The following is a 15,719-nucleotide window of genomic DNA, read 5'->3' as shown; positions in this document are numbered from 1 at the left end:
CTCTGTGCCCATTGAACAGAGGCCGCCCTGAAGGGTTGGTGGCCCCGGTAACGAGAGAATTTTGTTGTGATATTGATTGAGGGGCATGACCCACTCACGCTCCCGACCTACTAAGGAAATGCCAATGTTGTAAAAAGGACAGCGTGTTGGAAGGGATTTGGAATGGTGGACTATCATTCACGATCATGCTGGCTGAATTGCATCAAATTGGAACGTCATTTGAACTCTTGGCAATGCGCAAACAACACCTACTCACGTGGCTTACAAGACTTTTTTCAACACAAGTAGCACCGCAAAATGGGTACTTACGCTTTTCAACTGTGAATAGACTTGGACTCCCTTAAAGTATATTCAAATCATAAATGCAGTGCACCTTGGGACTTGTATTTTGTATTCTGGTCATGTGAGATAAAATGATGTGAAAAGCACACAGGTGCGCAATGAGCAGTTCGATAATCTTTCTCCCGCCTGTGAGCGAGGCCGAAACGTAAGGCGCTGGGGAGAAATCTGTGTGCGAGGACGTTTCAATAAATGTCTTTTGTCAGCAATGGGCCTCTGAAGCGTTTTTTGTGCGAAAAAAATAAATTAAAAAAAATATGTGTATGTATATATATTATATGTGTGTGTATATATATATATATATATATATATATATATATATATATATATCCACACAAAATCAACTTTTTTTTCTATAAACAATTTAATGTATATTCATTAATCACAATGCATAAAAAATGATTTATACAAACATATTAGGCATTTAAGAAAACAGCACATTCATATCATAATTAAAACACCAATAAACTAAACATAGCAAGAGTACATTAGACAATAAATGATGTCATTAAAGGGACACCAATCTAACAAATGTTCCAATGGTCTAGTGTACAAGGTTGTATACTATACATACATATGCAATCACAATCAAATTACACCTGGCAATAAATGAGCTATTGGGGACCTAGCAACGATCCCAGCCAGTAAGAGAGGCGGGTACTGTGTGACGAACTGACGTCTGGATTTGAGATTAATAATTTCTTTCCACACCGAGCAACCAGATGGATTGAATGGGGACGAAGAACTGCATGTTCACCTTTTAATCTCGAAAATCAATTCATCACGAACCGAATAAACTTAAGGAAAAACTATACCACTGAGGGCTAATCGTAAACATTAAAGAGAAGGGCAAGACGGAGTAAATTTGAACCAGAGTGACCAGAGCAATTGAAGGAGGGCACTGAGCCATAATTTATGAATTAATGGAACAATGGATGTGACTCAATTGGTCATAATCTAGACTGTGAGCTACTCAATAGGTTGTATAATGTCATTGATATAATCTCAAGAAATAGTGTGATGAACCATACCAATTTTACTAATTGTTTTTTGGATGTTCCAAAAAATGCACTTGGCACTGAGTGAAGTACATCTCCCTTAATGCCTCATTATAGGTTACATGGGTGTATGTGTATAAATAGACACAACAGGTGTATCACCGCTAACAGTAATCAAGACCAATCTGGTCAAAACGCGTTGGTTAATGAACTGGTGATGGTGATGGCTGTAATAGTAATGGATTAAACAAGCCTTGTAAGCAATCTCCTGGAGTGCGAGAGTACTTTCCTGGTGGTCATAATAATTGCGGATCTCGACTCCTTTGCCGCATCACTCGCACCGATCGTGAGCGCGCTGTCAAAGGAATCATTTGGTGGGATATATATATATATAATCTACTTGCGGTCGCCAGTAGATGGTTATAGTTGGGGCCTATTTTCCATAGGAAATCCGCAACATTCTATTGGGAATATCTTTGGCGCCGATTGACGAATCTTCGCGAAATTCTCCAAACTTTTGGCCAGCTCCGCTCCTACCCTGAAAGTGCGGTGATCCGTGAAGCGGAGGCTGAGAAAAAAGGGGGGTCCCAAAACGCGTTTTCCCCCCATGCAATTTCCCATAGGATCTGTTGTCGCAGCTACAGCCCGAACCGCTGAACGGAATGACACCAAATTTGGCAAAGAGGTAGTCCTTAGTTCGGACTCGTGCCTTTTGCATATTTGGTGTGAATCTGTTGAGTAGTTCCTGAGAAAATTAGGGTAAAAACGTTAGTGATATCTATAGCCGCGGAGGATCCGCGGACCGTACCCGCACCGTAAGCGCACCCTCCCCGAACGGAGCACGCACCCTCCCGATTGCGTGCTGAATGCTAATTGGCTGTCGAGCGTCTCTCTACATTTGAAACCAGGAACTGTTGGCGGCCATTTTCTGCCTCGGTAGAAGCGAGGCTGATGATGGAAGGGGAATAAGTGTGTAAAAGATATAAAGGGGCAGAGTGGAAATACTCTGACCCACTAGATCTGCTTAGGGGGGTCCCAGAAGGACCCCCTGTGGCCCCCCTATTTTTTTTTTTTTTTAAAGAAAAAGCGGCGAAATGCGCGCACGGTGCGCACATCCTATCGCGTTGGATGCACGGATTCTCTCGCGGTGGGTGCGCGGATCCACGGCAACGTTTTTTGAAAAACGACAAGAAATCATTGGTTGTATAAAAACTTTCTACACTGAAAGGTAGGGTGTATATTTTTGTTTTTTAAAGGTATGATTGTTCTTGGTTAACAAAAACAGATTGTAAGGAACATTATATATGATAAGCTGATATGTTGAAAAGTCAAGCACACTTCCTGTCTTGTGTAGGAACATTGTGTGCTGAACTTGTGACCTGTGAGCTCAGTGCAGTGTTCCATGACCTGTTTCTATGGTAACAGGCAGAAGGCAGATTGGGGGAAGGGTTGAAATGTATTTCAGTTGGAAAGGGTTGAAATGTTTAACCAATAGAAATGTGTGTTTGCTTTTGAATTTATGTGGGAAGGATTGTGATTTGATGTTTACATGTATATGTGTAGAAAATGAAAGGGAAACTTTTTCATTCTTTGCTTTTGCTGAGAGGTGCACAGTGCAGAGATTCTGTAAAAGAAAATATGGTGAGTGATTGAGTATATCAATCTACAAAAGAACTTGAACAATGAGTTATTTAATTGTGAGGGGATGTATGTAGACTATTTTGATTTTAATCAGACTAATGTATTTTTCCTGCTAAAGTGTAGGGAGTACTTTTTTCTCTACAATGTGTGTGCATGTAGAAACCATTCTGTGATTGGCATTTGTGTTTTTCATGTGTTTGTAGACAGATAACTGGGCAGTTTTTATATTTTGGTGGAATTAGAAACCAGTCATTGTTTATGAATTTGTGAAATGAGTTATGTTATGTTTCTATACTAAAATGTAGTACTACTTCTAGATGAAGAAATGTGTTTTGATATAGTGCAAGGGATAGTGTTTGTCTAGAATCACACAGTGAGTCTGTGTGCATTTGGGAACCACTGTGAGAGAAGCATTTGGTAACATCGTGTATTTGCTGACAGATAACTGTTTTAAAACCAGTCAGGTTGTCAATTTTTAGTAGCATTAGAAGACAGTTCTGGCTTATGCTTTCATTAAGTGAGTCAGGCATTGACAGTAAATTGCAGTCGTGAAATATGTAGATTGTGTGCAGTTCCCTTACCACTTGCACTGTAGTGAATGAGTATTGGTAAACTCATAGGGATAGTGGTGCTTGTCTAGAATCACACTGTGAGTTAGTGTGTATTTGGGATCAGCGTGAGAGAATCATTTGGTAACATCATGTATTTGCTGACAGATAACTGTTTTAAAACCTGTCATGTTGTGAAGTTTTAGTAACATTAGAATCCAGTCTTTGCTTGTATGTTGATTAAATGAGTCATGCTTTGACACTGATGTGCTGTACTTAAATTTGTAGATTGTGTGCAGTCCCCTTACCCCTTCCACAGTAGTGAATGAGTTTTGGTAAAGTCCTAGGATAGTGTTGATTGTCTAAAATCACACTGAGTCTGTGTGCATTTGGGTAAGGATTGTGAGAGAAGCATTTGGTAACATCGTGTATTTACTGACAGATAACTGTTTTAAAACCTGTCATGTTGTCAAGTTTTAGTAGCATTAGAAGCCAGTCTTTGCTTATGCGTTGATTAAATTAGTCAGGCATTGACACTAAAGAGCAGTCGTGAAATATGTAGATTGTGTGCAGTTCCTTTACCACTTCCACTGTAGTGAATGAGTTTTGGTAAACTCCTAGGGATAGTGTTGTTTGTCTAGAATCACACTGTGAGTCTGTGTGAATTTGGGAACCACTGTGAGAGAAGCATTTGGTAACATCGTGTATTTGCTGACAGATAAGTGTTGTAAAACATGTCCTGTTGTCAAGTTTTAGTAGCATTAGAAGACAGTTATGCTTTCATTATGTGAGTCAGGCATTGACAGTAAATTGCAGTTGTGAAATATGTAGATTGTGTGCAGTTCCCTTACCACTTGCACTGTAGTGAATGAGTTTTGGTAAACTCATAGGGATAGTGGTGCTTGTCTAAACTCACACTGTGAGTTAGTGTGTATTTGGGATCACTGTGAGAAGCATTTGGTAACATCATGTATTTGCTGACAGATAACTAATTTAAAACCTCTCATGTTGTCAAGTTTTAGTAGCATTAGAAGCTAGTCTTTGCTTATGCATTGATAAAATGAGTCAGGGTTTGACACTAAGGTGCAGTACCATGTACTATTCTGTTCTCTGTGGCAGAACTGAAAATGTAAAAGTTTTACCCAAGCACTGTCCTAGAAGTAGTCTGATTATTTAGTCAGTTTCTAAGTACCAAATAGACTGCTTCAAATGTCTATGCAATACACTTCCAGGAAACATCATGTCACTTCCTTTGCAGTCCTGTAGAGACCCATTCAACAGTATGTACTAATCCATTCACTGTGTCAAAACTCAAACACTTATAAATTCACCAAGACACTCTCCTTGCAGTACTCTAATTATTCAGTCAGTACCCAAGTACTCATCCAGTGACCCAGGCCTTAGTATATGGACTGCTTCAAACCCTTATCCACTATGCATGCAGTCCTCTACCCACCTACACAATTGTCTTTCTCACCTTAAATTCCCTAGTCAGTATCCATACACTTCCAGGAAATACCCTGTCACTCCCTTTGCAGTCCTCTAGTGACCCATTCAGCACCATGTACTAATCCATTCACTGTGCTAAAACCCAAACACATGTAAATTTACCAAGATACTATCTTTGCAGTACTCTAATCATTCAGTCACTGCCTAAGTATTCATACACTGAGCCAGGCCTTAGCACATGGACTGTTTCAAACCCCTATGCACTATGCATGCAGTCTTCTAACCACCTAGACACTTGTCTTTCACACTTTCAATTTCCTAGTCAGTATCCATACAGTCCAGCACTTGTGACTGCTTTTGCACTCCTCTAGTGACCCATTCAGTACCAAGTACTAATCCATTCCCTGTGCGAAAAGCCTTGCACTTATAAATTCACCTAGGCACTCTCCTTGCTGTACTCTAATCATTCAGTCAGTACCCAAGTAGTCATGCAGTGAGCCAGGCCTTAGCACATGGACTGCTTTAAATGCCTATGCAGTATGGGTGCAGTCCTCTAATCACCTACACAGTTGTGTTTCACACCTTCAATTCCTTAGTTAGTATTCATACTCTTCTAGCAAACACCCTGTCACTCACCCAGTGTGTCTCCCTATAGTACTGTAATCATTTAGTCAGTTAGCATGTAGTCTTTTAGTGAGGTAGGCTTTAGGGCATGAACTGTTTCAAAGTAGTATGCACTATGCATGTAGTGTTTTAACGATCGTCACACTTGTGGTTCAGGGCTATAGTTTCTTAGTCAGTTTTTATATAAAATGTGTTTGTACAGTAATGGAATACTATAAATGTGAAAGTTATTAATATACATTTATTTGCGATTCTTTTTTACAGATACAGAACAGGAGTGTTTCAGATCTGTTTGCACTCTTCTCGTGCAAGATTGTTTGGATGAAGGGTCCTTAGGTGTTTCATCATACTTGCTGTGCCGCACGAGTATTTTTTGTTAGGATCCCCTCGTAACAGAACTCTTTGGCAAATCTTGCGAATGAAGAAGGTGGCATTGGTCTTTGTTTGCCCCTTGGAAAAAGTAAAAAATTTCTTCACCACTGAAGAAAAACGTTGTGGGCGTGGTGCCTTCTGCAAAAAAATTTCCTCAGATTCGGTAAATATTTTAAAGCGGCAACATTTACAGTTTTTGTAAGTTAAACTTATATAAAATGTATACAGCTAACAAAATTTTATATCTGTTATTTTTTTTCTTGTGGTATTTTGTTGAGAATACCATGTTGTGTTTTTTTAACAATCTTTCTGATTTTCCAGGTCTGTCGTCAACATCCGTGGTTCCTAAAGGAGTGTTCCGCCTTGTTGTTTTGTATTATTGTTGTTACATTTTGTTTATTAGTTTATTGTTTATATTTATGTTAATAAAAAATAGTTTGAAAATAGTTTATCGTTTATATATTTATTATTATAAAAAATAAAGTTTGAAAAAAAAATTAATAATGTTTTTGGTTGTTCTCTTAACTGCTGTGTGACTCGTTCTTATTACTGTTATTTGATGGAGTCCACCATGGTGTTAAATTTTGGGGCACTTATCGCTGGAATACTGGTGATATCTGCAGTTTGCACCAACTTCTGAATAGTGTGTTAGATTTATCTCAACTTTACTTCCGTTAAAGTGCTGATAATGAAATGGAGAGTAGCCGTTCCCGTGCAAAAAGACACGAGGTGCACCTTTGCGATTTATTCTAAATACTAAAATCCTGTATTGTATTGCACTGAGGTATTGGCTGCACTTACAGTGTACACACAAAATCTATTAAGAAATCTCATTGTATTTATATTGATTGGGAATAGTGCGTCAAGTGCTGGATCTTGACGAGATACACCGCTCAGTTTGTATATTGTTGTGCACACGAAAAAAATCATATCACAACTTTCACACCAATTGCAATGCGAAACAAATTCCGGCGATAAGACACGTTAGCACCACGGATTTTACACCTGCTTTCTGCTGGTGTTAAGCAGGACAACTACCTGCACCATGAAAGGGAACACAGCCAAGAGCCACACCAGAACACCCACAGGTGCCATAGTCAATGAGCATGATACAGGGATACCCATGAGGGCCAGAAGACTCATCTCAACAACTGCAGGACCGCCAATGCTCCCCAAACCCACCTCTTAGTAAGTGTGTCCCTGTGGTCATTGTCTTAGCATGATAGGCACGAGCCCTGCAACATCACAGTGTGCTGTCACCTCAGCGTTGGCAGTGAGCTTGGATGTGTAGCTACGTACGCATCCTCCTGCATGCACAACTGGCGTGTGCTGGTCTGTCGTTCACAGGTCAGTGCAGGGGTGTGCCTATCCGGCAAGGAAAACGGGGTGTCTCGGACATGTCCGTGTACAGGAAGTGCGGTAAGTGTGTCTCTGTGTTCTGGTGTGGCATGTTACAAGAGCCGCAGCAGTCGATGTTGTAAAGTGGCATGCACCACCTCCAAACGGCACTGTGATGTAGTTGGAATGTAGCAGGAGATGCGCAAATAGGCATTACAATGGCGTGCCGTACAAGTGCACGAGATACAAGAGCTCACCGTACAAAAGTGTGGGGGCTTGTGGGAGGGAGGAGCAGCCGTGAACTCGACCATGTGCCACATGCTGGGCATCTCATCCATGATGACCACGGTCGCAGACCTCCCACAACACCAACGACTGGCCTTTGTACACATCCTCTATGAATGCAGCGTGGTTTTCACTTCTATGCTCGTTCAGTGGTGTGATGTTGGCAGGTTGTGTGACTTGTGCTCCTTGTTGGTGTGTTTCATTTTGGCCATTGTTAGTCTATATGTGTGTTGTGCATGTGTGCCATTCTGCCCATTCTCCCCCCCACTCCCTGCTTCTTCCTTTTCCTAGTGCTGTTGTGTCTATAATTTTGTTGCTGCACACATAAATACATGTAAAGAATAAATTAGAATAGTTCCTTGATTCTTTTAGGTTTCAAAACTTCTCTATTGGTTTCTTTTTAATTTTCCATATGAACCGTTTTTTTTAATATTCAACAACACATAGAAGTCAGAAGTGCAACGTAGTCTATCAACACACTTTCTAGAACATTCTACTATACGTGCAGGTTAAAAGTTCATCGATTTTTCTAAACTTTACGATATTTTTTTGTAACATTTTCTTGAACATTTAATGACATGTGCAGGTTAAAAGTTGACGATTGTTTTAAGTTCGAACAGTGCCTTCCAAATGCAAGTAGCAGGTGTGGTTGAGCTGAGCAAATTTTATCCTATGATATGTACTCCACGTTGAAACTGCTTTTTCTTAACCAATCACAAAGATGCTTTTCCACAAAACTAATGTGCACCCTACTTTTAAAAAAGAATGCTTTTCATGATATCTTAAGAGATAAGTTATAGATAGGTATTAGCATTTAAAAAACCTTTGAAATTCACTGAAAAAAACCATAGGTTTCATGCACGTTATAGTTAGAAATTGGCATTTAAAAAACCTTTGAAATTCACTGAAAAAACCAAAGGTTTCAGGGGCGTTATAGTTAGGAATTGGCATTTAAAAAACCTTAGAAATTCACTGAAAAAACCATGGGTTTCAGGGGCGTTATAGTTAGCTGGACATTTCCCTCGTACAAAACCCTAGAAATTCCCCTGTTGTAGTTAGTTCAGCTAACTATAACTCGCGCCCCCGCAATGCACTGCTGATGACGTCACATATTACATCACTCACGACATGGTCAGTGACATCACTGATGACATCTCAAATGACATCACTGATATCACTGATGACATCACTGATGACGTCATCCATTGAGTATGTGTTTCTGAACAGTTTTAATATGTTTAATATATATAGGGAAAGGCCTGTTGAAGAATAAGTGGGTGTACAAGTGTGTGAATGGGGGATTTTCTAGGTGCGTAACGGACTCTATAAGTGAGTCATTAAATGTATCTTACTACAGACTAGTGACTAAACTGTGTGAATGTCTGTATCTGTCGATCTGTTGGTGTATAAACGGCTGCATGGTTTTGTGAATAGCAATATGAGTGTCTCTATGGGTTATTGATTGGTTGTCTGAGTATCTGTATGGGTGCCTGAGTGTATGTGTGGGTGGGGTGTGTGTGACTCTGTGCATAGATGTGTGAGTGGGTGATTCTATGGGTGCATGGTTTTAAGAGTGCAACTGTGATGGGCTGTATGGTTGGGTGAGTGTATGTAAGGGTGTGTTAGTGATTGAATGCATATCTCAGTTGTACATGTGACAGTAACTAGATATGTGAAACACAGTGTATATGTGTATAAGAGTAAATAACTATCTATATGTGAGAGTGTGTGATTGCGGGACTGGCTGTATGGATGAGTGTGTGCTTGTACTAGTAATTGAATAAGAGTGTCAACATTTTTTAGTATTTTTATGAGTAAGTGAACTTGAGTGTGTTTAACTGTATAGGTGAGTCAATTGGACTGTGTTTAATTATTTGCACAACTGACTAGGTGTGTCAGTACCTCAATGGATGATTGGCAGTGTGTGAGTGTCTATATATCTGTATAAATGCATATGATAGTCTTGTACGGAGTGACTGTAAGTATGAGTGACTGTACAGGTGAGTGAGTGGAGCTGCATGTAGACCTAAGAGTCCATGAGTGGGTATGTAGTTATTGGTATTGGAGTATCTATGGTTTTCAAAATGGCCGTCTGAAATTTTGAGTTGGTGTATCAAAAGTTATATTAGGGTGTGAGAAGGTGTACTAATTTATCACATAGATGTCATCAGTGATGTCATTTGAGATGTCATCAGTGATGTCATCAGTGATGTCACTGACCATGTTATGAGTGATGTAATATGTGACGTCATCAGCAGTGCATTGCGGGGGCGCGAGTTATAGTTAGCTGAACTAACTATAAAAGGGGAATTTCTAGGGTTTTGTACGAGGGAAATGTCTAGCTAACTATAATGCCCCTGAAACCTATGTTTTTTTTCAGTGAATATATATATATATATATATATATATATATATCATATTTTGGTGGTATTGATTGGTCCTTCATATAAATGTGTGACCGCTGAATTGTAAAGTTGTCCAAAGGGGGGGGGGGAAGTACTCTTTTGACTCATCCGAACACCACTACAAGACTCATACTTGATCTCCCATGCTGCACCTACATCGCGCTGCACCTACATCGCACCGCAACTTAAGTAGCTCCACTGCCTCCCCATTCACAAATTCATCCAATTGAAACTTCTCACTCACACATAGAAAGCCTTACACAATATTAGACCAGAATACCTGAACAGCCGCATACTTTCACTTTCGCTCGCATATACACCCCACATTCATAAAAGCAGAGCTTTGTTCTGCATCTCACTCAAAACATGGAAAGATCTATCAACACATCAGGGCATCCTCCTCACTTCTTGCGTTACGCAAGAGGCTGACGACCTGGCTGTTTGAATAACTCCACGTATACCACACGCCCACCCACCTGCTCAAGCACCTAGGTATCCTCATGGGTGTTTAGTGCACTCTACAATGCAACTTAACATAACATTGAACAGTATAACATACATTCTGAACAGTGTTACAGGTACTGCAATAAGTCCTTTAACACTCATGTGGCAGACTTTGGATACGTTATTTTATTAAAATGTGTTTTATTGAGAAACACCACAAAGCAAGCATACACATTATTATGGTGTAGCTGATAAGTAGTATAAAATATTGTATTTCTTTCATTTATTTATGCATTGCTTCATACTGACATTTAGCTTATGTATTGTCTGTCTATTGGGAGTTATGTGAACTGAAGCCATATGATGGAGTAATTTACTAAGTGGTCCACTCTAAAGAAGGCCCTGTTAGGATGAAACTGTCCATATATTTGTCACTAGGCTGGCTCTGAGTGCTATTAAACATTGATAGCCTGTGGCCTCATTGCTCAAGAGTCTCATGGATATGATACTAATGTACCCTTACACACAAACAAGTGAAAGAGTATCCATGTAACCTACTTGTTACCAGTGATCTTTATAAATTTAATCCATACAAATATTTACCTGTTCCCTTCCTATTTTACAATATTGTATGGCATGTCTGTTCCTAGTAGTGCTGCTTAACTGGCGTACAATAGTGCCTGTCCCTTCGTCTGTTGACCTTTTAAGGAAATGGCAGACTTTCATATTTAGACTACAAGTCTGTTTTGCTTTCCAATTACACCTTCTGATCACAGATAGCTCTAAATATTTCTGGATTCTTCGATAGGAATGATATAGTGTTTTAGAAAACATGCATAAACTTTTAAAATTAGTATAATAAACCTATTCCATTTATTGACAGACAACGCTTCTTCATTTTTGGGAGAAAACCTCACACACAATGGCAGCCATCCACGAAAGCTTCAAAGGTTATCAGCCATATGAATTCACCATGTTAAAGGTAATGTAAAAATTGAGAACCTTTTTATTCTGTAATTTGAATTGTAAATGATTTCACATTGACAAATACTCTTAGTATGCATACAGTTTAACTGGGTAATTTTAGATTTAACTGTGCTTGCAATTAACTATTTATTCACTTAGCTTTCCATGTGAATGTAATCTCATTAAATCCATACTTTTTTAAAGAATCCATTTAACAAAAAGAGAAAAAATAACTTTCTTAAATACTGTTGTAATAAATATTTTTTAATTCTTCAGAGGTTTTACGCATGTGCATAGGCTCAGCCCTCCCTGCACTTACTTGCAACCAGTCCTCTGACCTGTCAAGGCTCTTGCGGAGCAAGCTCCAGCGTCTAGAGGCACCTGCGTTTTGCTCTCTCACCTTGAAGCATAATTGAATGCACACAAATAGGATATACAGGGGGCAAATAGGATACTAATGTTATCTTTGTTAGGCCCTGATGAAAGCCAACTAGTCCAGTAAGGCATTGGTAGAATGGCTGAAACATTTTGACCTGGGGATGCAGCTGACACAAGTTTTCTTCGTGCAGCCCCACCTGTTTATTAAATTTATCAGGGTGCCCTTTGAAAATAAAATTATCCCTCAGGACACCCTAGACTATTTTATATCTGGAGCCCCACCCAATAACTAAAAAAAAGCTCCCTTGGCTATCAGTTTTGAGCCCATCCAGTTACACTAGGTATCTGGACGATGACTCTATGATGAATAAACATAACATAATCTGTATTTGTAAAACGCATGTTCACTGCGACAGGTATCTTGGCACTGAATAACAGATGTTTATAGTTACCCAACTCAATGGTACTCATTTTATTGACCTCAGAAGGATGAAAGAATGAGTTGACCTGCCAGGATTTGAACTTGTGACCATGAGGTAAAACACAGGCCCCCAACAGTGGGCGCATTAGTCCTCTAAGCCACCAGACCCAGCTCTTGTAATCCCAGTGGCTGAGAGTCCTTGTAATACCATAGGCTGACCCCCCTTGGGCAGGTACAGAGAGACAAGCTGGGAATTGTAAGGGTTCCTTCCTGTTTTTGAATGGGAACCAACTATGGCGTAAATTACTGTAGTTGGGTATTGACCACACTCCATTATACTTTCAAATCAAATTACACAAGGACACTTGGGTACAATAAAACTTTTTTACAGATCTGGCTTAACACTAAAATGCAAACTGCCAATTACTTAACAGTGCTGTATGCTACCCTTCTCTACTATTTTCTCTGGATATGGCTGATCTACCAGACGTTCTAAATCATCTTGATGGACGTTCTCAACAAATTGGTCAGAAAAAGATTAGCCATCTAACTTTCGCTGATGACCTGGTAATTTTATTTATTTTTACAAAGCACAGACAACACTCCTTCTCCTGGTAAGCAATCCAAACTCATAGACGCATCTGGAAAACGTATTGCATCACAGGCTGCAAATCATTGGCGGATTGCCAATGCCCAAGCTTTGTTGGCCAGATATGACAGAGCTCACTCTGATGAGCTTGAAGCTTATGCAACATCTTCCTGACCAATATAAAGACAAAGCTAATGTCCTAATACAGGAGGGAAAATTAATAACCTACATCTATCAAATGTGCGCTCGATGCAGCTGATAAGGCATCTCGTGCTATTATTACCAGCGTTTTGCTACGGAGGCACGCTCGGCTCCGGATTCAAGCAGGAGGTGCAATCGGCTCTTCTTAATCAGCCTTTTGACCAAGAGGATCTTTTTGGGCCCACTGTCGATACATCTTTAGAGAAGATGAAAAAGGATACGGACACTGCCAAGTCCATTGGGGCCTTGCAATTACCTTCCTCTAGAGGTTCATTTTGTCGCTCCTTTTACAGGGCTGGCTCAGAACATCCCTCTTCTTCCTATAAAAGCCCCAATCAAACTAATTCCTCAAGAGGTTACTTTTGTGGAGGGTACAGAGGCAACAACGGTAAGGGAAGAGGTCGCGGTAACAATACCCGCAACTCCCCTACCACCAAGCAGTGACTTCCCTTCACTTACCCCCGATCATGCCACTCCTGTCGGGGGACGTCTCTCACAGTTCCTACCTGTCTGGAATGCAATCACAACAGACGAGTGGGTAAGACAAATTATCCAGTATGTTTATTGCCTGAAACTCCCCTCCACTCCCCCAGATATCCCTCCCAGACAACGTCCAATGTCCTCGGAACATCTCACTCTTCTCAAACAAGAGGTTCTCGCTCTATTACAAAAACATGCAATAGAACAAGTCCCCTTGCCTAATCAAGGCACAGGGGTTTACTCCCTCTAATTTCTGATTCCCAAAAAGGATGGCTCTCTCAGGCCAATACCGGACCTCAAACCGTTAAACCTCTACATTCAGTCAGACCACTTCCACATGGTCACTCTCCAACAGGTGCTCCCACTGCTTCAACATGACGACTTTCTCTCCACTACGGATTTAAAGGACGCCTACTTTCATATTCCCATTCACCCCGCTCACAGGAAATATCTCAGGTTCGTGGTAGATGGCCAACACTACCAATTCAAAGTCCTCCTGTTCGGGGTGAATACAGCACCCAGAGTTTTCACCAAGTGCCTCGCAGTAGTGGCGGCTCACTTACGAAGACAACATATTCACGTGTTCCCTTATCTGGACGACTGGCTCATAAAAGTCAAATCACACAGCAGCTGTGTGCAACACACACAAAACAATCCAGTCGCTTTACAACTTGGGATTCACGGTGAACCTCACCAAATCCCACCGCCAACCGTCCAGCCTACAACAATATCTAGGAGCTACAATAGACACCTCAAAAGCTCTAGCATACCCCAACCCAGTCAGGATAAGCACCATGCAAGCTCTAATATCAAATTTTCAGCCTCAACACTCTCTACCAGCTTGAGTGTTCATGCAGCTAATCGGGATGATGGCCTCTTGCATTATCGTCCCTTATGCAAGACTCAAAAGGCGCCCCTTACAGGAGTGTTTGGCATGTCAGTGGAACCAGGCTCAAGGTCGGCTATCAGAGCTGGTGTTGGTGGACGGCCGCACACATCGCTCTCTGCAGTGGTGGAACACACAAAACCTTTCCAAAAGGTGGCCGTTCCTCGACCCGGTTCCACAGATAGTGCTAACAGACTCATCGCTAACCGGCTAGGGAGCTTATCTTCAAACCCATACCATTCAGGGCATGTGGACTCCTCAGCAAAAACAATTCCACATAAATTACCTGGAATTGTTGGCAATTTTCCTAGTGTTTAAACTCCTTTCAACTCTACCTGATAGGCAAAGCTGTCCTGGTCCGCAGACATGACCGCAATGTATTACATACAGAAACAGGGGGGGACACACTTTGCAGCTCTCACACCTAGCTCAAAGCTTATGGAGATGAGCCATTCCGCAAAACGTACACCTCCTTGCGGAACACCTCCCAGGAGTATGTAGATTGCAGATCTGCTCAGTCGTCAAAGACCGCAGATCCACAAATGGGAACTTCATCCTCAAGTTCTCCTTCCATTCTTTCACATGTGGGGCTACCCAGAAATAGATCTGATCGCCACACACCAAAACGCAAAATGCTCAAGCTTCGCGTCCAGGTATCCACACCCATTGTCCAAAGGCAATGTGCTATGGATGAACTGGTCAGGCAAATTTGCTTACACTTTTCCGCCTCTCCCACTCATTCCACTAGTGGTTCGGAAGCTCAAACAGCATTCCCTCACAATGATCCTGGTTGCTCCAACATGGGCCCAACAACCATGGTTAACAACTCTCTTGGAACTATCCGTGGTTCCTCATGAAAAGCTCCGCCTCTCACCCAAGCTTCTCACTCAGAACCATGGAGAGATAAGGCATCCAGATCCCAGTCAACTCAACCTTGTGATCTGGCACCTCAATCTCCCGCCAGACTGCATGAACATCATTAAAGAGGCTAGACGTCCTACTACCAGAACATGCTATGCCGCAAATTGGAAACGATTTGTAATTTTTTTTTAATAACTTTATTTATCAGATTTTTTTTTTTATTTCTTTTTTTTAACAATTTGTTTATTAGTTTTAATTACAGCCATACATACATAATTGGACGACATATTCAAGAAGTTCGACACAGTGAGGAACAGCCATTAATTCTCGATGCATATTATTCCCTCCCCTCACATCCTACTTGCTTATTCATCTCCATTTCGACAGTAGGCGATACACAGACATTCCCTCGATATGCATTCCAATCGGACCACTTTTCATCCCATTTCTTGGGGCAACCCCGAGCCTTAAAAACTGCGGTCTCTGCTAGCATG

At 40.9% G+C, this 15,719-nt stretch overlaps 1 protein-coding gene across 4 annotated transcripts in view; it reads left to right on the top strand.

Annotated features, from left to right (window-relative positions):
* ICA1 (islet cell autoantigen 1) overlaps positions 1 to 15,719 on the top strand; it is a 369,010-nt gene that overhangs the window by 157,026 nt on the left and 196,265 nt on the right. For all 4 annotated transcript variants that reach the window (XM_085630894.1, XM_085630896.1, XM_085630893.1 and 1 more), the window contains exon 7: positions 11,327 to 11,425. In XM_085630894.1, the coding sequence (XP_085487020.1) occupies positions 11,327 to 11,425 (99 nt within the window). The remainder of the gene's footprint in view (positions 1 to 11,326; positions 11,426 to 15,719) is intronic.

Source organism: Triturus cristatus, chromosome 10, assembly GCF_964204655.1.
Source record: "Triturus cristatus chromosome 10, aTriCri1.1, whole genome shotgun sequence".
NCBI classification, from domain to species: domain Eukaryota; kingdom Metazoa; phylum Chordata; class Amphibia; order Caudata; family Salamandridae; genus Triturus; species Triturus cristatus.
This window is presented reverse-complemented; position numbering and strand designations above follow the sequence as displayed.